This window comes from Esox lucius, chromosome 5 (genome assembly GCF_011004845.1).
Source record: "Esox lucius isolate fEsoLuc1 chromosome 5, fEsoLuc1.pri, whole genome shotgun sequence".
In the NCBI taxonomy this organism is placed as follows: Eukaryota; Metazoa; Chordata; class Actinopteri; order Esociformes; family Esocidae; genus Esox; species Esox lucius.
The window spans coordinates 5,195,657-5,218,860 of NC_047573.1; the positions used below are offsets into that span (position 1 = coordinate 5,195,657).

The 23,204-nt window shown below is 44.2% G+C and overlaps 2 protein-coding genes across 7 annotated transcripts in view; both read right to left on the reverse strand.

The window, feature by feature from the left end:
* The window catches only part of peli1b (pellino E3 ubiquitin protein ligase 1b), a 31,433-nt gene extending 20,052 nt beyond the window's left edge, over window positions 1-11,381 (reverse strand). Inside the window, exon 1 of the mRNA XM_010867571.3 lies at window positions 10,986-11,381. The gene's annotated coding sequence lies outside the window, so the exon portion shown is untranslated. The remainder of the gene's footprint in view (window positions 1-10,985) is intronic.
* Window positions 11,382-15,580: 4,199 nt separating this feature from the next.
* The window catches only part of abch1 (ATP-binding cassette, sub-family H, member 1), a 34,727-nt gene continuing 27,103 nt past the window's right edge, over window positions 15,581-23,204 (reverse strand). For all 6 annotated transcript variants that reach the window (XM_029119977.2, XM_029119978.2, XM_029119982.2 and 3 more), the window contains exons 16-20: window positions 22,812-22,900; window positions 21,894-21,997; window positions 20,868-21,027; window positions 19,169-19,273; window positions 15,581-18,715 (exon numbers count right to left, since the gene is read on the reverse strand). In XM_029119977.2, the coding sequence (XP_028975810.2) occupies window positions 18,609-18,715; window positions 19,169-19,273; window positions 20,868-21,027; window positions 21,894-21,997; window positions 22,812-22,900 (565 nt within the window). In that variant the 3' untranslated portion in view covers window positions 15,581-18,608. The remainder of the gene's footprint in view (window positions 18,716-19,168; window positions 19,274-20,867; window positions 21,028-21,893; window positions 21,998-22,811; window positions 22,901-23,204) is intronic.

Consider the following 23,204-nt stretch of genomic DNA (forward strand, 5'->3'; position numbering starts at 1 on the left):
AGATCTGGGAACGTGCTGCTGATCGTGATGAGTTTCCAAGTTTCCGCAAGTCAGACCACGCCGTCATAGCGTTCCACCCTGCATGCAGGTGAAGTCTGCGACGCCGGATCCCAGTGCTGCAGTTGTTCGTCTGCTTTATATCACGCGTCTTCCACTGTCTGTAAATGTCCCAACGCTGAGGGAGCCAAATGAACAAGGTTGTAGGGGCTAATTGTCTGCACCGATGCAGTTTCCGCTAGCACACAGCTAGTGAAGCGGAATCCCATAAGGCACTGCGTTAGTTGGGAGCGCAAGAATTGATGGGCGTGTTGAATGATATGATGTGAGCATTAGTTTGTCTGCTTTCGAGACGTGACTCAAATACGAAACGGAATGTCCTAATAAATGTTCACTTGTCGATGTTTATTTCAACTTCAACAACAGGAGGGATATGTAAATTGGAATTTTGAGCTTGTTTCATTAAGAAAGAGTGGACCATTAATTGCGTCATTCAAGTCAGGTGTTTATTAAACCCCTAGCCACATAGTTTCTTTGGCAACACATAACCACAGAGGATCATTACCTGTCCTCTAGTCATTTATACTAGTGAAAACAATCCAACATATGGCCCCTTTAAATAGCTGTTTCAGTAAATGTGTCCAGCTTAACTTGGCCAATTCTCCCTGACTGACACAAACCTGACTGACTGAAATGTTACAGAGTGTGAGTAACAATGGGATGACATTTTGGTTGTAGGTCAGTGAATCATTTCTCATTACATTACCAGAATAAGATCTATAGTAAAAGAGCATCAATCACATCCTGTGAAGTTCACCATAACCAATTTCCTCTGTTTCCTAGTAAAGTTGAGTAGTAGCATGTGAATCACACACAACCACTTATCAGTTTACTTCAATAGTGTAGTTATTCTCTAAATATACAGTGGGGAGAACAAGTATTTGATACAATGCCGATTTTGCAGGTTTTCCTACTTACAAAGCATGTAGAAGTCTGTAATTTTTTATCATAGGTACTCTTCAACTGTGAGAGACAGAATCTAAAACCAAAATCCAGAAAATCACATTGTATGATTTTTAAATAATTAATTTGCATTTTATTCATTGACATAAGTATTTGATCACCAACCAACCAGTAAGAATTCCAGCTCTCACAGACCTGTTAGTTTTTCTTTAAGAAGCCCTCCTGTTCTCCACTCATTACGTGTATTAACTGCACCTGTTTGAACTCGTTACCTGTATAAAACACACCTGTCCACACACTCAGTCATACAGATTCCAACCTCTCCACAATGGCCAAGACCAGAGAGCTGTGTAAGGACATCAGGGATAAAATTGTAGACCTGCACAAGGCTGGGATGGGCTACAGGACAATAGGCAAGCAGCTTGGTGAGAAGGCAACAACTGTTGGCGCAATTATTAGAAAATGGAAGAAGTTCAAGATGACGGTCAATCTCCCTCGGTCTGGGGCTCTATGCAAGATCTCACCTCGTGGGGCATCATGAGGAAAGTGAGGGATCAGCCCAGAACTACACGGCAGGACCTACACACTACGCCGTCATGGATAAAAATCCTGCAGCGCACGCAAGGTCCCCCTGCTCAAGCCAGCGCATGTCCAGGCCTGTCTGAAGTTTGCCAATGACCATCTGGATGATCCAGAGGAGGAATGGGAGAAGGCCATATGGTCTGATGAGACAAAAATAGAGCTTTTTGTGTTTGGAGGAAGAAGGATGAGTACAACCCCAAGAACACCATCCCAACCATGAAGCATGGAGGTTGGGATTTTTGGGAAATGCTTTTCTGCAAAGGGGACAGGACAACTGCACCGTATTGAGGGGAGGATGGATGGGGCCATGTATCGTGAGATCTTGGCTAACAACCTCCTTCCCTCAGTAAGAGCATTGAAGATGGGTCGTGGCTGGGTCTTCCAGTATGACGAACCAAAACACACAGCCAGGGCAACTAAGGAGTGGCTCCATAAGAAGCAACTCAAGGTCCTGGAGTGGCCTACCCAATAGAAAATCTTAAGAGGGAGCTGAATGTCCGTATTGCCCAGCGACAGCCCCGAAACCTGAAGGATCTGGAGAAGGTCTGTATGGAGGAGTGGGCCAAAATCCCTGCTGCAGTGTGTGCAAACCTGGTCAAGAACTACAGGATACGTTACATCTCTGTAATTGCAAACAAAGGTTTCTGTACCAAATATTAATTTCTGCTTTTCTGATGTATCAAATACTTATGTCATGCAATAAAATGCAAATTCATTACTTAAAAATCATACAATGTGATCTTTCTGGATTTTTTGATTCCGTCACTCACAGTTGAAGAGTGCCTATGATACAAATTACAGACTTCTACATGCTTTGTAAGTGGGAAAACCGGCAAAATCGGCAGTGTATCAAATACTTGTTCTCCCCACTGTATTTTTGCATGAAGGCGTTTACACTTCTTTTTTTCGGGGCATACTTCATTTAACTGTCACAACAAAATCCTTCGTGTCAAAGCAGATTTCCTGTTGACATTTTCACCAACCTAATGTATCCTGTTTCCATCAGCCTGTACGTGACCATATCTAAATGCTAAATGACTCAAATGTACAATGACTTACATTTGTTTGGTAATTTATCCAAAACGGTTGGACAGAAAAGTGGTTTCAGTCTGGGATGGCAAGTGTCATCTTTCTCTGCTCGCTTTAGATAGAAACGTTTGTAGCATTTTCATATCTATTAATGACTGATTATTCAATCAGTTCATGTCACTGTGTTGGGAAATAATCCTTTCAATCTAGACTAGGGAGGGGAAAACTTTTTAGCCAGAGGGCCACATCAGGATAAAACAATTCAACCGCATGGCCGCAAAATAATTTTTAGACATTTGTCCAAATCAATGACGGACATAAATTGGCCAGGAAACACAGTCCATTTTCATATCTCTTTTAAAACCTAAAATAATTTCCTTTCTTAAACCTAAACCTCCTGTTGACATGTTGAGGTGAACTTGACCAAGAGTCTTATAAAGCAGTGTGAAACCCCTTCTGCTCAGTATTAAATCAGCTTTGTTAAATTAACCTCCTGTAGGACATGGGACCTCGCTCACCAACTCGGTCATTAGTTACAGCTGAGGTCCTGAGAGACTGGCAGTTTCAAAGACTGGGAGTGTGATTGACTGGGAGACTTGTTCTAGCCAGAATGTCTGTAGGTGCCACAGCTTCTCTCCCGTATCAGTGGAGTGACACTAAATATAGACAGAGACATGACATCAGGTGTCATTGAAGTGTGCAGCGCAACACATGTGTTCATAGAACGAAACCCTGTTCATTAAAGATTCACCATAATAGGTGGACCTGAATAACCCCACAGCTCTTTAAGGAAAAGTGAGAGAATCAACACCTGCAGTCAAAAAATAAATACCAAATAAAAACAAGGTGGCCCAGAGGTTACATATAATAAGACAGCGTTAAACATGGACCCAGTTTATTTTTTCAGTTCAGAGCTGGCGGAGGGCGATAATGCGTGAACAAGATAATGCGTGAAAGTCCTTGAATGAAAAATACGTACGTTTACGAAGGTCAATGTAATTAGGCACAAAGACCCCCTCCCGACCTCTCATCCCCAACGACCCCCTCCCGACCTCTCGTCCCCAACGACCCCCTCCCGACCTCTCATCCCCAACGACCCCCTCCCGACCTCTCATCCTCAAATCCCATCTGGCACTCATTTAGCCCCACCCTACAATACTGTGTGTGTGTGTGTGTGTGTGTGTGTGTGTGTGTGTGTGTGTGTGAGTGTGTGTGTGTGTGTACTGGGCTTAGCCTACATTTTCCCCAACACATCTGGTTTCCCCATTACCAGTAAATTAGCACAAAAAAAACTGATAATCCACATCAAAAACACAGATGAGAGAGCAAAAGAAAGGGAGTTAGAGAGAGTGATAGTAAAGTTAGAGAGAGTGATAGTAAAGTTAGAGAGAGTGATAGTAAAGTTAGAGAGAGTGAGGTAGAAAGAGAGAGGTTGAGAGAGAAAGAGATTGAGAGTTTGATACTGAGAGTGAGGGGTTGAGAGAAGGAAAGGTTGAGAGAAAAGTAAAATGAAGTAGAGGGATAGAGAGGGAGGGGTAGAGAGAGAAAGATGCAGATGGAGAGGGGGAGAGGTAGAGGTAGAGAGAGAAAGATGCAGATGGAGAGGGGGAGAGATAGAGGTTCAGAGAGAGATGCAGATGGAGAGAGGGAGAGATAGAGGTAGAGAGAGAGATGCAGATGGAGAGAGGGAGAGATAGAGGTAGAGAGAGAGATGCAGATGGAGAGAGGGAGAGATAGAGGTAGAGAGAGAGATGCAGATGGAGAGGGGGAGAGATAGAGGTAGAGAGAAAGATGCAGATGGAGAGGGGGAGAGATAGAGGTAGAGAGAAAGATGCAGATGGAGAGAGGTAGAGGGAGAGAGATGCAGATGTCTGGGACCAGGCTGCTGGTGACAGAAGTGGAGACAGGAAGGAAGAGGAGGAGTAGCGTCACATTTCAGGCTCATCAATAATTCACTGAGCTGAACGCAGACCGACAGACAACAAACAGACCGACAGACAACAAACAGACCGACAGCACACCGACAGACAAACAGACCGACAGCACACCGACAGACAAACAGACCGACAGCACACCGACAGACAAACAGACCGACAGCACACAGACAGACAACAAACAGACCGATTCAGACAAACAGAACGACAGACAACAAACAGACTGACAGCACACCGACAGACAAACAGACAACAAACAGACCGACAGCACATCGACAGACAAACAGACAACAAACAGACCGACAGCACATCGACAGACAAACAGACCGACAGACAACAAACAGACCGACAGCACACCGACAGACAAACAGACCGACAGCACACCGACAGACAACAAACAGACCGATTCAGACAAACAGAATGACAGACAACAAACAGTCCGACAGACAACAAACAGACCGACAGACAACAAACAGACCGACAGACAACAAACAGACCAAAAGCACACCGACAGACAACAAACAGTCCAACAGACAACAAACAGACCGACAGCACACCGACAGACAACAATCAGACCGATTCAGAAAACAGACCGACAGCACATCGACAGACAACAAACAGTCCGACAGACAACAGACCGACAGCACATCGACAGACAACAAACAGTCCGACAGACATCAGACCGACAGCACATCGACAGACAACAAACACACCGATTCAGACAACAAACAGAACAACAGACAGCACACCGACAGACAAACAGTCCGACAGCACACCGACAGACAACAAACAGTCCGACAGACAACAAACAGACCGACAGACAACAAACAGACCGATTCAGACAACAAACAGACCGATTCAGACAACAAACAGACCGATTCAGACAACAAACAGACCGATTCAGAAAACAAACAGCGCAAACACTCGCACGCAGACGAATACCACATGGGCTTTTGAATGAGTACGCACACACATGTTCATGTGCGCACACACACACACATCCCTTCTCGGGTACCACTTTCTGCCCGTAAAGAACACACAATATGACCTTCCCAGAAACCGACCAAACACTTAACTGATCAGCAGAGCTGGGAGAGTGTGTGTGGTGTGTGTGTGTGTGGTGTGTGCGTGTGTGTGCCTGTGTGTGCGTGATAGGGGAGGCTGATCCAATAGGAGTCTTAGTCAGCCCAGCTTTGTTCCACCTGATGGTTAGGCGTTGTGGAGCCCAGGTAAAACTGATCCTGGATCTGTGACGAACACAAACAGCAGTGCTGGCTGCCTCTGGGAATGGGGGGGGGGGGTTATAGGGTCAGCTTTCAGGTGCAAACTATCCCCCAGGACAGGGGACACACATTTTACCACCAATACCTGTCGCATTGTCATGCTCTTGTGCGTGCGTGTACGTACACACACAGACACACACACACACACGTTTGTACAGCTACCCTCATGGGGACCAGAAAATAGAAATTGCATGCTCCCTTGCCATAATCTTAACCCTAACCCTAACCTTAACCTAACCCTAAACTTAACCTAACCCTAACCTTAACTTAACCCTAACCCTAACCTTAACCTCAATAAAGTAACATTTATGCCTAAACTTTACCTAGATGTAATGCCTAACCTTAACCCTAAACTTAACCAACAACGCCTGGACCTTAAAGAAACCCCAATTCTAACTATAAAATAAATAGAGCCGGAAATTGACAATTGGCAAAAGGTCCCAATGAGTCAATCTTTTTCTGGTTTTACTATACTCATTGGGACCTTTGGTCCCCATCAGTTTAGTAAGACCTAAAACACACACACACACACACACACTTCCAGTCGTCTGCCCGGGCCAAATAGCTGAGTTATGTAGAGTTTTAGGGCCATAGTGTTCTTCACCTTTCCCCCACTTTATAAATCTGAGGTGTGAAAGTGAAAGGCAACACCATTAGTCATTATTGCTGCACGCACGTTTAAAAAAAATATTTTAGTCACTAAGATGATTATCTTATCCAGAGCAACTAAGTCATACAGTTACTGCATTCATCTTTAAGTTCTGGAAAATCTTAATGGTTACAGTCGTCATGAGATTACACACAACACTAATTACCTGAAATAAGTGAGACTGAACCTTTGCTAGTACAGCTTCCTGTACAAAGCTTTTAATTCAAATTAATAGGTAATTGTCCAAACTTTTGACTGGTACTGGACCAAATAAAGGGTATCAATATTAGGAAACATTTTGAGGCAAACCTGAGAGTTCCTCAAAGCACACCAGGGATCTGCAATACTGGACTCTGGACTGGGGGAGGGGCTTTAGGACACCAATCAGCACGGGTTCTGAATGAGTCCAATGGTTTTTGTTTTTTCTTGTTAACGGTTTCTCCATTCAGGTGCTGATGTACACTGCCAGCCAGTCACAGTGTTGCGATATTAACTGCTTTCAGTTCAGGTGTTGGCAGGTAAATGCTTCAACGACCGCCAGAATGAATGGGCTAGTGTGAGTTAAACACGCAGGCAGTGTATTGCCCAGTGGTCAGGAGTGGTGGGCCAGTAACCCTAACTGTTCTTGAAGGTTGATCTAGATGAAAGCATCTGCTAAATTACAAAAAAATATAACAACAAAAAATATAGAAAAGGAGACAGAGGAGGAGAAAGAGATTGCGAGAGAGAGAGATATGTAGCAGCTGTTTGGCTGTTGATGAACCAAAAGAAAAAGTAGGTTGGGCTTTTTACATTATCAAAAGGCAAATACAAATTGACACACAAATAAAAACTTGACTCAAAATAAATCAAAATGCCTTAACATGTAAATAATTACTAGAGAGAATAGTCCCTTACAGAGATTGCACTCAAACAATCTGTCCCAAGGAAATTACAAACAAAGATAATATTTTAACCAAAAAGTTATAACCCCTGCCCCAAAAAAAAATACATTAAGATGTTAACTATATAAAATCACTACAGAAGAACTCTAAGCCAACTTCAATGCAATTTCTCTTTAAAAAGAACCAGCCAACTCTCTGACCACCATGAATGAAAAACCAATTGATGATGGCCACCGAGACTGGCAAAAACCGAGCCACCAAGACTGGCAAAAACCGAGCCACCAAGACTGGCAAAAACCGAGCCACCAAGACTGGCAAAAACCGAGCCACCAAGACTGGCAAAAACCGAGCCACCAAGACTGGCAAAAACCGAGCCACCAAGACTGGCAAAAACCGAGCCACCAAGACTGGCAAAAACCGAGCCACCAAGACTGGCAAAAACCGAGCCACCAAGACTGGCAAAAACCGAGCCACCAAGACTGGCAAAAACCGAGCCACCAAGACTGGCAAAAACCGAGCCACCAAGACTGGCAAAAACCGAGCCACCAAGACTGGCAAAAACCGAGCCACCAAGACTGGCAAAAACCGAGCCACCAAGACTGGCAAAAACCGAGCCACCAAGACTGGCAAAAACCGAGCCACCAAGACTGGCAAAAACCGAGCCACCAAGACTGGCAAAAACAGAGCCACCAAGACTGGCAAAAACCGAGCCACCAAGACTGGCAAAAACCGAGCCACCAAGACTGGCAAAAACCGAGCCACCAAGACTGGCAAAAACCGAGCCACCAAGACTGGCAAAAACCGAGCCACCAAGACTGGCAAAAACCGAGCCACCAAGACTGGCAAAAACCGAGCCACCAAGACTGGCAAAAACCGAGCCACCAAGACTGGCAAAAACCGAGCCACCAAGACTGGCAAAAACCGAGCCACCAAGACTGGCAAAAACCAAGCCACCAAGACTGGCAAAAACCGAGCCACCAAGACTGGCAAAAACCGAGCCACCAAGACTGGCAAAAACCGAGCCACCAAGACTGGCAAAAACAGAGCCACCAAGACTGGCAAAAACCGAGCCACCAAGACTGGCAAAAACCGAGCCACCAAGACTGGCAAAAACCGAGCCACCAAGACTGGCAAAAACCGAGCCACCAAGACTGGCAAAAACCGAGCCACCAAGACTGGCAAAAACCGAGCCACCAAGACTGGCAAAAACCGAGCCACCAAGACTGGCAAAAACAGAGCCACCAAGACTGGCAAAAACAGAGCCACCAAGACTGGCAAAAACAGAGCCACCAAGACTGGCAAAAACAGAGCCACCAAGGATGGGGGGGGGGGGGGGGGGGGGGGGGGGTCTAATGTGTTTTCAGGTGTTTTGCTTTCCCGTGCCACTAACTGAAAGGGCAGCAAAACGTGCCTTCCCACTGCCTGACCCACTTTCCACGACAAGCCCCCATAATCTCCTTCTCACTAAGGCACACGCTCAAACGCCCACTAAACAGAGGGAACAAGCTGGACCGTGGAGTGGTGTGCCAACGCTGAGCTTAGCGCACCGATGCCACACACAGGCCCAACGACACACAGCCAACGCTCACACCGCCAGAGTTTTGACCGGGGGGGGGGGGGGACTGCCCTGACACTCCCTGTACACACTCACACACAGACACACTCAGGAGAGTCGATGTGGAAAACTGAGTCAACGCACATACAGGACATTTGGTTTAGGACAATGGAATTATCACAATAAGGATAAAATGACTGAATTATAACAAATAATGATGATAATAAATTCACTGAAATATCACAGGGGTTACTAGGGTCACGTTGGATAGACAGGGGTTACTAGGGACACGCTGGATAGACAGGGGTTACTAGGGACACGCTGGATAGACAGGGGTTACTAGGGACACACTGGATAGACAGGGGTTACTAGGGACACACTGGATAGACAGGGGTTACTAGGGACACACTGGATAGACAGGGGTTACTAGGGACACGCTGGATAGACAGGGGTTACTAGGGACACGCTGGATAGACAGGGGTTACTAGGGTCACGCTGGATAGACAGGGGTTACTAGGGTCACGCTGGATAGACAGGGGTTACTAGGGTCACGCTGGATAGACAGGGGTTACTAGGGTCACGCTGGATAGACAGGGGTTACTAGGGTCACGCTGGATAGACAGGGGTTACTACGGACACACTGGATAGACAGGGGTTACTAGGGACACGCTGGATAGACAGGGGTTACTACGGACACGCTGGATAGACAGGGGTTACTACGGACACACTGGATAGACAGGGGTTACTACGGACACACTGGATAGACAGGGGTTACTACGGACACACTGGATAGACAGGGGTTACTACTGACACACTGGATAGACAGGGGTTACTACAGATACACTGGAAAGATCTATTCTCAGATCTCATCTTTTAAGTCCTCAGACATCTCTATTCCCATTGGATCCAATCAGGATTAAAGCTTTAGTTTCCTGACTGAAACACACAGAGCCTGTGAGTGAATGTGTGTGTTTGAGTATGTGTGTGTGTGTGTAAGCGTGTGCATCTCACACAGCTAAAGCGGATGCAGATGTAAGCTGATACCTGCAATACACCAGTCATCCTGTCTGACCACAAACTAGCTTTTATCTCAAGACTTAATATCTGTAGTCATCTTTCAAGTAGAACAATGTGTTTTTGTGTGCGTGATCCAGTTCTATGAGTACAAAAATAGTAATAACGGAAAAATTGGTCCAGAAAAGGTTTTTCTTGCAGAGGACTACGAGGGAAAATGCGATTTCTGGCGGCTTATGGGTTAGGTAAAAAAATTAAATTGGGGATAGTGGTAGAATTGGGGTTATATTTAAGTTATGTTAGGTTAAGGTTAGGGCTTGGAAATATTTCTGGATAAGGGTTAGGTCCTACATCCCCACAAGGATAAAAAAGACCAACGTGTGTGTGTGTGTGTACAACCTCTGCAAAGACAACGCCATTACGCCGATAAAACTCAATTACGATGGAGTACAATAAGAAAAAATAATTGGCCAAAATGTCCCACTGGTGTCTATTAAAAAACATTTCGACTTTAAAAATGCAACAACCATAGTCCCGACCTATGTAAACAACCGTGTGCGAGCGGCAAGAAAAATTCAACCAAGGGATTGATACGATAAGACACCGGGACGAGAGCGTCCGATCCACTAGGACGTCGCCAGACGGGTCAAACAAAGCCAAACCGAGAACTAGGGCGACAGTGGCCAAACCAGCAGATCAAATGGTTGAACATGGGGATCTATACAACTGTGCAAAACCTTATTTCTTAGTTATGGTAGATGAAACAATGACCAGATTTGTTCTTGTTATGACTAACAGTAAGAACAAAGTCGGTATACGTTATAGCCTACATTAAGATAATTACAGCTCGGGTTTTGTCTGGACAAGCGCACTACTGTGTACGTTGCTCGCACGTCTAAGTACTAGCTAGCCCTAGCTAAGCTACAGTACAGTAGTCCACTAGAACTGTCCCTTTTTCGTTAGCTACCGAACCTAGCAGATTATAGGATTCACAAAGGAAAGCGGTATATTGACAGCACGGTCAGCCACCTAATATTGTGACGTTCGAGCAAATTTGGGGTGCTAGCCTTTAGCTATCCAGGTAGTTCTACTTACAGCGGATCGATGATGTGGTTCTCCCCGACGAATGTACAGCCCAGTTCTGTATCCTTGAGAGCCACGCCGCTCAGTGCGCGACGGACAACAATCCACCCGCAGCCGCCTGCACAACTTCGTGCGGATAGCTAACGTTATATTTGCTAACAAAGGCAATTTGTCAACAACTCTATCACCGTTGGAGACAAAAAAAATAGTCCGAATGGCCAAGCCAAATGCGTTTTCTCGTTGTCTGTCTTCCGTTACAAAGTTAGCTACATTCATCAAAATGTATTAAAAAATGCTGTGCTCTCCGTTCTGACAGCACTGTCTTTTGTTGAAGGTACGTCGGACATAAACAGAGACGTCTCGCTTTGAGTTGTAGCGTAGTAGGCTACGCTGATGGAGAGGAAAAACCCTGCCGTGGATAAAGCGAAAGGGATTGTGGTTATCGTAGGCCAGATGAGAAATCGACTCAACCTAACAAACCACACATGCTTGGGAATGTGAAGTGCAAATTGGTGATATGTTTCACATTTTTTTAGGAGCCAACTGCTAATGTTACGTATCCAGGTTTTGGTCAGCTTTTCCACTTTGCGTGTATAAAACCACGACCAGTAAACATGGCCAGGTGCGTTTTGTGTGTTTCATGTCGGAGCTGTATGCTGTGTACATTAATAGAAATTAATAATTTATAGCAACCTTTTATTCCCCATGTTCATATGCTACAGATATTAACTCAAAATTGGAAACCAATTTTTGCCTTTTGGTGTTAACATGAGGTTGGTATTTAACATGAGGTTAACAGTGTGGATAATGCCAGGGTTCAGTTTAGAATCACATTTTAATATTTGAAGTCGTAGATATAGGCAGGTTCACGATTTAATGGCATTAGAAATTATTACAGTGTTATCCAAAATTCTGAGAAGGTATAAGTAGGTTTACTTGCTTGTCAGTGCTTGTTTGTAGCAGTAGGGGTCACATTAATGTTCTCCTGTCACATTTCTGTTCTCCATGTTTGTGGATAGATATAATCTCTCTTTACAAGCCATTCCATACCCATCATATAACTCCCAAACGGGCCTTACTAAAATGCAACACACCTCATTGGGAACAATGACAGAGGGCTTTGAGAGGCTGTAAGCAAGCCGCCAAAACCGGGATCTCGCATTGCCTCCCACGGTTTTATGGTTTGCAGCTGTCCTCAGCCAACAGTGGACCCTCATCGTGACAGACGAATTAATGTTCCTAGATAACCTATTTTCACCAGATGATCTTCCTGGATAACCTATTCTCACCAGATGATGTTCCTGGACAACCTATTCTCACCAGATGATGTTCCTGGATAACCTATTCTCACTAGATGATCTTCCTTGTTAACCTATTCTCACCAGATGATCTAACTACCTGTTTGGTCTTTTTGTGTGCAATGGCCATGCACTTCCCATACGGAGAAAAACAGCGTATTTTATATTCATTTTTGATAAATGTGAAACATAACAAAAATGCATTTTCGAAGGTATGTGAATTAATGACACGCTTCTATAAATGAATTTGGAACACGTCATTTATGTTATTTCCAAAGCAGGTGCAGCAGAGACAAAGATCAAGACCCCTGTTCACATAATGCCAGACCGTTCTGTTTCTAATCAGACTGGTAACACAACCAGACACACAAGTACTGGAGGTGAACGCATTCCCCAGTCAACAACCACAACTGAGCTCAAAAGCACAAAAAATTACAAAAGGCAGCCCTGTCCATTCACCTACCCCACACGGCAGTGAGTCACATTTACACCACCTTTTGATAGACCCAAGGGCCACGCATTTGGGATGTTGACTAATAAAACCCACTGCTGCTGACAGGCTCCTGACATCAACGGAAAACAGAAGCAAAGTTGTTTCTCAGCTTCGGGGCACAGTCAGTGGAGCAGGATTGAAGTGACCTGTGTTTCAGCTTCGGGGCACAGTCAGTGGAGCAGGATTGAAGTGACCTGTGTTTCAGCTTCGGGGCACAGTCAGTGGAGCAGGATTGAAGTGACCTGTGTTTCAGCTTCGGGGCACAGTCAGTGGAGCAGGATTGAAGTGACCTGTGTTTCAGCTTCGGGGCACAGTCAGTGGAGCAGGATTGAAGTGACCTGTGTTTCTCGGTTTCGGGCCACAGTCAGTGGAGGAGGGTTGAATTGACCTGTGTTTCAGCTTCGGGGCACAGCCAGTGGAGCAGGACTGAAGTGACCTGTGTTTCAGCTTCAGGGCACAGCCAGTGGAGCAGGATTGAAGTGACCTGTGTTTCAGTTTCAGGGCACAGTTAGTAGAGCAGGACTGATTTGAGCTGTGTTTCAGCTTCAGGGCAAAGTTAGTGGATCAGGACAGACTTATATAGGCTAATTTAATAGTCAGTTGTGGGGTCTTTGTCATTGCAAACAGAGTGCAAATGTATGCATTTGAATGCAGGGGGCCGTACATACACACACACACATGTACACACACACACACACACACACAGACACACACACACCACCCTTCCACTGCCTTACACCTTTAAAATAGGCCTATGTGTGTTATCTTATATGCTTTAACACAGGCCTATGTCCTAATCTGTTTCCAAACGACATGCTACTCCTGTTTATGTTGCCATAGCTACAACATCAACATCTTCCCTTAACATTTCAGTGAACCTCTGCACCAACAGATCAGGTTAAATACATTATCTGGTTCTTAATTGCGCTTGCCTCACTCCTCCCATCTGACACTCCAGGCAGGGTAGGGCAAATGTGGAATGGTATTTGAACTCTGGTCTGTCTCAGTCCCGCAAAGACACACCTTCCTTTCACTCACAGGAAAGCACACAGGCTGCTTCAGGTCTGACAGATCTAAAATACTGTAGTTCTTGTTAACCAAAGTCCCTGTGAATACGCCTCTATATGAGCACTTCAAAGTCAAAGGAATGCAGAAATACTGCTGGGGCTCAGTTCAGAGAGACATTGTTCATACAGTAGCTGTAGTAGTACAGAGAGAGGCTATTGCCCACGAGTTTGTTAGTAAGTCTTTTACTGAAAACAGTAAGCTCATTTCTTCGTTTTTGTGGATTTGGTGTTGTGACTTCGTGTAGGTGGATCCACACCATCAATTGGAACACGATTATGAGAAGAGCGCCGGCCTGTCGTCCCGCCCGTGTTATGTTCTGAGAGGACATAGTACATGGCGTTGGCACCGCTGTAAGGGCACACTGTTCTGTTCTGCTTTTACTAAGGGAGCGTTTCACTGTTTGTTGTTGTTCGGGCTAACGCCAAAACACGACGACAGCTGGGTTGTATTAAACAATGCAAAGGGCGTCTCGGTGTAGGGAGAAGCCTTCGCTGTTGCTACTATAGGGCCATGTAAGCAAGATAAATAAATCGCCGTGCTCCTGCTTCACAAAATATTACAATTCCCAACGGCTCCGGTGTTTAGGGTCCAGCCCGCGCGCTGTTGTCAGGCTGCCATGGAGACAGTAACCATGTACACAGATTGTATGTTTACAGAACGCGTGTCGCAGGAATCTTGCCGGGAACTTGAGGGTGGCCGGATAGTTACACACGCGTGCGTATGGGTTTGTGTAGCAGATTGATAAAAGGTCAGGATGGCAATCTAAATGTCATGCTCCTGATAAGATGTCTTTTTCAATTGTTTCACCAAGATTGTGGTATTGTTCCTATATACCGTTTCAGTGACGTATTAAACTGGCCTAGTTTAATACGTCAATAGTCAAGAAGTCACGGTCTTACACACACCTGCCTGTTCGCAGAAAGTGAGAGTGAACTTTAGCTAGGGTTTTTTCTTCTTGTGTGTAGACAAGGTGTAAGGGTGTATTTTGACAGTGTGGTGTATTTTGACAGTGTGGTGTGAGAATAGTCAGAAGTAACCAATAGGCATTGAGAGAATGCTACAACTGCTCGGTTTTAACAGCCACAGATGTAATATTTCTTCATAAATTGAACAAGTGAATGGCTGTTATTGTATCTATTTAAGATAGTTGGGTAATAATCAACAGCTGACCGAAAGAACAGTTTGGAGTTATGACAGCCAAATTATTTATGCTATAACCTGTTATGGCTGTTCTACAATCCTTATGATAAAAGGTACGATGGGTTGACTCATTCCTACTTCAGTTCTTGGATTAGATCCAGTTCATTTCAGTAGTTTGTAATGTCAGCAGGCATAACATGACATATGCGTCGTAACTGTTTATAAACACCTGTGATATTTGGAGGGCATAGTAGTAAACTAAAAATCCAAACGAATTAAACAACATTCTCCTCCCAATTTTCTTCAATGCTTTTCTTTGAGAATGTGCGTTCCGGTTTACAACTCTGTTGCAATCTGACGATTCTAACTATGACATAGGTGCATCCCCAATAAAACCCTACAGCCATTCGACCCAGGGGGTTGACTCTATGTAGGACACATTTGGGACACAATCAAATAAGGGATATTTCTAGGATGTGTGATACAAAGCTGCACGAACATCCAACACATCTGACTGTGATCGAAGAAGGCAGAAGAATGAGTCTGAACGGAGACTTTAAAAAACAAATCACAATAAATTCAAAAAGGTTCCACCCTGACACGGTACATATCAACATTCATGACCAGTTCCTCAGTTTAATCTTGATTTAATTACATTTGTACAACACATAAATGCACAGTTTCTCTACATTACAAATCAGACATTATGCCATATTAACACGAAAGGCCCAAATCAGTCCCAAATGGCAGCCTAATCCATATATATTGCACTATTTTACACCAGGGCCAGGGTTGCAGAAGTTTTAATAAATTCCCATGTTTTTCAGAAATCCTTGATGGATTTACCGCTAATTCCCTTTTGATTCCGGGAACGCTCCAACCCGGGAATGTGGCAACTCTGACCGGAACCAATTAAGGTTCTGCTGAAAGACTGCAGTATGTAGGGGATCAACTGGCTAAATGCGACTTGCACCTTCACTTTTTAAAACTAACATTTCTGTAGAAAACACTAATCAATCAGTTTCAGTTCATTCAGTAACACACATGCTGGTACCGAGGGTTTAGCTTCATACTGTAACACGGAGAAAATCAGTACTATCTGATCAATTATAGTATACACAAACAATTAAATACAGAGTGAACTACAGCTCGTTCTGCTGAAGCCGTTTTCAGCTGCCGTCAGCACTTTATTGGTTAAATGCATGTAAACATACTTCTCATTTAGTAATAGTGGTCAATGGCACGACAGGATGGACACTAGCAATATACCTGATAAAAGTCCTCAGAACACCTGGGAATACAACAAGTTGCTGTCAATCATTCTCAAACCCAATGGAAAGACTCTAAAATGCTGAGAAGAGCGCTCCCATCAGAACGGACCAAATGACTGATCCCGCCCAAAGAAATTAAGAGATCCCAATATCTTATTTTTAATGGACACTTTCAATACACATAAGAAATAGCATGGAATAAAATAATAATACCAGCAAATGAGTAAAGGATGGAGTTATAAAACAACACAATGAATGAACAGGAGGACTGTTTGAACCCATGTCCTCGCATTGACACACTGGGCTGTTTTAAAAGAACTGATACTCATTGCAACAGTTTTTGCCCAAGGTTACTAACCCAGCACCAACCAGTCTGTCCGGCAGAAGTGGGCTGATGAGGAGACAAAAGCAAACCGGAGCCGACGATCATTTCAGGCAACATGGCCACCGACGGAGCAGTCAACTCTGACGAGGGTAGGCCCGTGTAATCACCGTCGGGGACAATAAATCAAACACCCCTTTAAATAAGGGGTAGCAAAGCACAAAGACAGGCACATAGACATACACCAGCAATACAGACCACCAACAGCCGGGTGGCAAGACCACTTCAGCAGCAATTCAATAGGTGGTCAGGGCACCTGGCGGCCAACACAGACAAGAGCACCACTGCCTGATGAAAGTGAATGAATGAATACAGACAAGAGCCTGTCTATATGAACCTTCTCAGTGTAGGAAAACTCCCATCAGGTGTATAGTCTTGTCCATTAGGATGTTTAACAACAAACTGATCCTGGACTAGGTCTTCTACTCCGAGATGTTTTGTTTATTAAGAAAGAAATATCTAACTGTTTACCTCCAAACCTAATATTGTAATGTCCAACTGGCGATTAAGGCCTTGCCTCATCCACGCATCTGCTCGGCAGGTTTCGGGAGAACTGAAGATAGAGACGTGTATCCTCCGGGGCTTTGGGCCCACCAGGAGTTGCTATAGCACGATGACACAACGAAGCCCAGATAGACATACGGCCACATACACTGGGCAGAGCTCAAGACAACTCAAAACGTCTGTATGCAGGAATCTGGATTTAAAGTCCTGGCCACAATTAAGGCAAAGCATTATGAAGTCAGACCCAAAGGCCCCCGGACAAACGCAAATTACACGTATTGAGGCTAAGATTTAGGTTCATATTTGAGTTGATCAAAATATTTGTTTCCCCCCAGTTTCTACTAAAATATATATACAGAATAATTTTTCCTCTCGTGAATGCATTAAACAAATACAGGTTACTTGTACAACATCAACAGTAATTCTAAAAATAAATACCTCCCAATCAATGCATTGCTACGTTCAGAACACAAGGTAACAGTGAAAATGAATACTGTCCTGTGAGCACGACCTTGTTTAAAAAATCCTTCTCTCTGGATAACGAAATTTCACCTGCGTTGTTTCCCCAAGCCTACATACATGACATACAGTCAGACATATCTACCTCAGAGGAACACTGATGCCCTGGATCAGTTTAGCTGTTAGCATCACAGTAAATACAGGTACATTTAGGACAGGAAGGACTGACCCTAGATCAGCATTCCTAGAATTTTGTAGATTTTGTCACCAGCTACAGTGATGCCTGATTCACACTTGAGGGCACACCTGAACCTCACCCCGCCCAACGAGGGAGGGGGTCACACCTGAACCTTACCACGCACGATGGGGGGGGGGGGGGGGGGGCACACCTGAACCTCACCCCGCCCGACGAGGGGGGAGGGCCCACCTGAACCTCACCCCGCCCGACCCCTTGGTGCATTGCACCTCACCAAACAATATAGTTCTCAAATTTAGTGCTTTGCATTTTCTGCAGTAAATGTGCAAAAGTTTGTGCGCTTATATTTGAAAACAGGGTCTTAACAAGACTAACCTGGTCAAATAAAAGTAAAAAAGAAATAGAAACTGTGCTGGCTGTGATACTGTCACATAGAAAAGGCACACGCAACCACCATCAAGACAATTCATCCCAGGTTCCACTGTAATGGACGTGTAACAAACTCAGTTCGGACCAGACCTGTTGTGTGAATCAGGCTCTCCTGCATATGATCGAATGTAAAACCGCTGGGTTAAGAAACATTATGTCAGGGCATATTCAGCGAGACTGTGTGTGTGTAAGGGAGGGAGAAATTAAGAGGATGCGTGTGTGTGTGTGTGTGTGTGTCTTTCATTGGATTTCTGGTTTTCCAGTCATCTTTCTGTTAAAGCAATATCTCCTGACACAAACACACAAAGTCCAGGAAAACCTGGAGGCCCCTCAGTGGAGCCTGGGCCTCGCGTGGCCAATCTCCCCATTCGAGGCATGTTCCCTGGGTAGGTGGTTCATGTCCTCAGCTTGAGAATAACCGTGGCCAGGATGAGGAAGAATGTGTTCCAGCCCAGGGTGACCGCAAATCCTCGCCACACCATCATCTTGGAGAGACCCCAGCCTGAGAGAGAGAGGTCATCAGATGTTATGTCTGTGTGGCTTTAAAAGTGTATGCTGGTCTCTCTTTGTGTATGTGTGTGTGGTGTGTGTTTACGTGTGTGTGACTACTCCACAGAGAAGACCTTGTGAATCATTTAGAACATTTCACTGCCAGTCCCTAATCAGGTGTCTGACGAATCAAGTGTCTGAAGTCTCGGGTAACGTGTGTCTGTGTGGTTAATGTGCCACATACGTTGGGCTGATGTCACAACTCAGTAAAGGCAGGATATACTGTTCCAGGTGGGTGCATCACTGTGTAGCTAATTCCTGATGGTTATTTGAGGACTCCCAGCCAAGGCCTTAGATAACAAACACCATGGCCGGGTAACAGATGTCTTCCAGGGTACAGTATAACCGGACAAAGAGCACGTACATTGACCGGGTTCTGGACAGACTAATCGCACGTGTGTCTGACCTCTGTACATGATGCAGCGGAGGGCTTCAGAGGCGTAGGTCTGGGGAAGGGCCAGGCTGATGTACCGAAGTGGATAGGGGATGCACTCTACTGGCCAGATTATACCTGCACACACACACACACACACACACACACAGAGACAGAGACAGACAGATGGACAGCCAGACACAGATGGACAGACAGAGGGACAGACAGACAGACAGACAGAGGGAGGACCAGAGGGAGAGTGTGGGGAAGAGATTGAGAGAAAATCTATACTGTGTACTAATCCTGCTATAATGCATACTGTGTACTAATCCTGCTATAATGCATACTGTGTACTAATCCTACTATAATACATACTGTGTACTAATCCTGCTATAATGCATACTGTGTACTAATCCTGCTATAATGCATACTGTGTACTAATCCTACTATAATGCATACTGTGTACTAATCCTGCTATAATGCATACTGTGTACTAATCCTGCTATAATGCATACTGTGTACTAATCCGGCTATAATGCATACTGTGTACTAATCCTGCTATAATGCATACTGTGTACTAATCCGGCTATAATGCATACTGTGTACTAATCCGGCTATAATGCATACTGTGTACTAATCCTACTATAATGCATACTGTGTACTAATCCTACTATAATGCATACTGTGTACTAATCCTACTATAATGCATACTGTGTACTAATCCTACTATAATGCATACTGTGTACTAATCCTGCTATAATGCATACTGTGTACTAATCCTGCTATAATGCATACTGTGTACTAATCCTACTATAATGCATACAGTGTACTAATCCTACTATAATGCATACTGTGTACTAATCCTACTATAATGCATACAGTGTACTAATCGTACTATAATCCTACATAATATTTAGATTATACTGTAAACAAAAACGTAGTAAGCAGTAATTTTCAGCATAATAACAATGTACACTGAGAAAGCCTTGAATGTGCAGTGGTGCTTGTTCCCAGAAATGTACTCTTTGTACTTTTTTGATGGAGAACATCTAGAAAGATGTCCTGACATTTAAAGTCCATAGACTAGATTTGCATGAGTGTCAGAAACCATAAAACTGTCTCATTGGCTCTCTAATTAGGAAGCCAGTACAACTCTCCCATGCACATACACAAAACCTGGCTGCACTTCCCAGAAAGTGTAATTGTATGCAAAAATATACTCAGTATATTTATATCTGTGTGTGTGTGTGTGGGAGTATGTGTGTGTGTGTGTGTGTGTGTGTGTGTGTGTGTCTGTGTGTCGGAGTGGTTAGGTCTAACTGAACTCACGGGGACCGAATGTCCAAATGAGTATAGTAAAACCAGAAACATTTTTACTCATTGGGAACTTTTGCCGGTCCCCGTGAGGCAAAAGTCAATTTCCGGCTCAGGGTTTAGGTTAAGGGTCAAACTTACAATTGATTTTATAGTTAGAATTGGGGTTTCTTTAAGGTCCAGGTGTTGTTGGTTAAGTTTAGGGTTAAGGTGAGGAATTACATCTAGGTAAAGTTTAGGCATAATTGTTACTTTATTGAGTTGGGAGTGTGTATGTGTGAGTGTGTGTGTGGGAGTGTGTGAGGGAGTGTGTGTGTGTCAGTGTGTGTGTGTGAGTGTGTGTGTGGGAGTGTGTGAGGGAGTGTGTTTGTGTCAGTGGGTGTGGGAGTGTGTGTGTGCGCGTGAGTGTACAACATACCACTGACAATGAGGTTGGGGTAGAAGATGCCCAAGGCAGCCTGGTTGGCGTTCTGTTCATCATCGATGGCGGAGGAGATTACCAGCCCAAAGGAAATGCCAGTTATGCCCTGCAGAACGATCAGGGCCACGACAAGGACCAGGCTCCCCTCGTTAGGGTTCTGGAGAGAGGTGGGTGAGGAGGGGGGCAGGGCAAGGGCAGATTGGAGTGGAGGAAGTCAAAAGTGAGAGAAAAGGAGAGAAAGACAAGGTGGGATGTTAATGGAAGGAAGAGAGGAAGCAGAAGGTGAAAGGTAATATCATTATTTTTGACTGTCCTGCTCCCGACATCCACTGGTGTTCGTCTCTGCAGACAGGAAGCGGAAATGGACCGAAGGGGAGGTCACGCGTCGACAAGTAGAGTCAGGAAGTGGCAGGTGTGGAATTGTATTCTCCAGTCATGGACTTTAGCACAGCCATGACACATGATTTATAGTGAGTTCATAACACTCCACAATGCACAGTTTGGTTTATAATGAGGTTATAATACACCACAACATACTGTTTGGTTTATAATGAGGTTATAACATGCCACAAAGTACAGTTTGGTTTATAATGAGTTTATAACACGCCACAACGTAGTTTGGTTTATAATGAAGTTATAACACGACACAATGTACAGTTTCGTTTATAATGAGGTTATAACATTTTAAACATAGTGTGATTTATAAAGAAGTTATAACACTCCACACTGTTCAGTCTTATTTATTATGGGATTGTAACACTCCTCAGATTTTTAATAAGGTTTTAACACTTCACAACTTACAGCCTGTTTTATGAGGTTATAACTCTACCCAACAGATTTATAATACAGTTATAACACTCCAGAACATACATTCAGAATTATTACACAGTTATAACACAGCTACATAATGCTGTTGCAACAACGTGGCTCAGTGTGGGTACATAACACATGAGTGGAACATGGAAGTGAACTTGATCTGACCGTGTGTGTGTGTGTGTGTGTGTGTGTGTATGTGTGTGTTACCTTGAAGACGAGCAGCATTAAGATCAGTAGTAGAACGACCTGGACGCTGATGACAAACAGCTGTGAGATTAGATGTGCCAGAATAGTTTCCAATGAACTCACACCTGGAAAAAGGGAGAACAGAGAGATAGAGGGAAAATTAAGAGAGAGAAGGGGAGGTGAGAGATGGAGCGAGAAAGGGGTAGAGACAGGATATGGATATAACGGGGATGGAAGAAAAGGAAGAGACAAGATCATCTTAACATATTTCGAAAAACGGGCAAATGTTGATATGGCTACGACTCCCCCTGGTGGTCAGCACTGATCAGTACATTCCTATTGACCAGAAACACTAAACAAATCAAACCCTACTGCCTTTATAGTGCACTACTATAGTGAAGTACTGGCATGAAGTAGTCCACTTCATAGAGGACAGAGAGTCAAAAGGGGACGCCCTAGGATTAGGTAGTACACTAGGATTAGGTAGTACACTAGGATTAGGCAGTAAACTAGGCAGTATACTAGGGTTAGGCAGTGACTAGGATTAGGCAGTGACTAGGATTAGGCAGGAAAGTAGGCAGTACACTAGGATTAGGCAGTACACTAGGATTAGGCAGTAAACTAGGCAGTATACTAGGATTAGGCAGGAAAGTAGGCAGTACACTAGGATTAGGCAGTACACTAGGATTAGGTAGTACACTAGGATTAGGCAGTACACTAGGATTAGGCAGTACACTAGGATTAGGCAGTGAATAGGATTAGGCAGTACACTAGGATTAGGCAGTAGACTAGGATTAGGCTGGAAAGTAGGCAGTATACTAGGATTAGGCAGTGACTAGGATTAGGCAGTAGACTAGGATTAGGCAGTAGACTAAATAGGGAAAAGGATGCCATTTGGGACACAATTAATTATCCACTTGATGAACATTGACCTCTCACCTGCGACCCAACACCTGTCCATCAGCCCCTCTTTTCTCTCAATCACGAAGGACAGAGCCGTCAAGCCCACAGCCAGGTAGAAGGTGATGCTGTGGAGAGAGAGGAGTTCTACAGGTTATAACTACATAGCTCTACAGGTTATAACATCATAGTCTTACAGGTTATAACATCAATGACCTACAGGTAATAACATCATAGGTCTACATGTTTTAATACCCACATCCAATGGGTTCTAGCATCATAGTCCTACAGGTTATAACATAATAGATCAACGGGTTATAACGTCATAGTCCTACAGTATATAACGTCATAGTCCTACAGTATATAACGTCATAGTCCTACAGGTTATAACATAATAGATCAACGGGTTATAACGTCATAGTCCTACAGGAC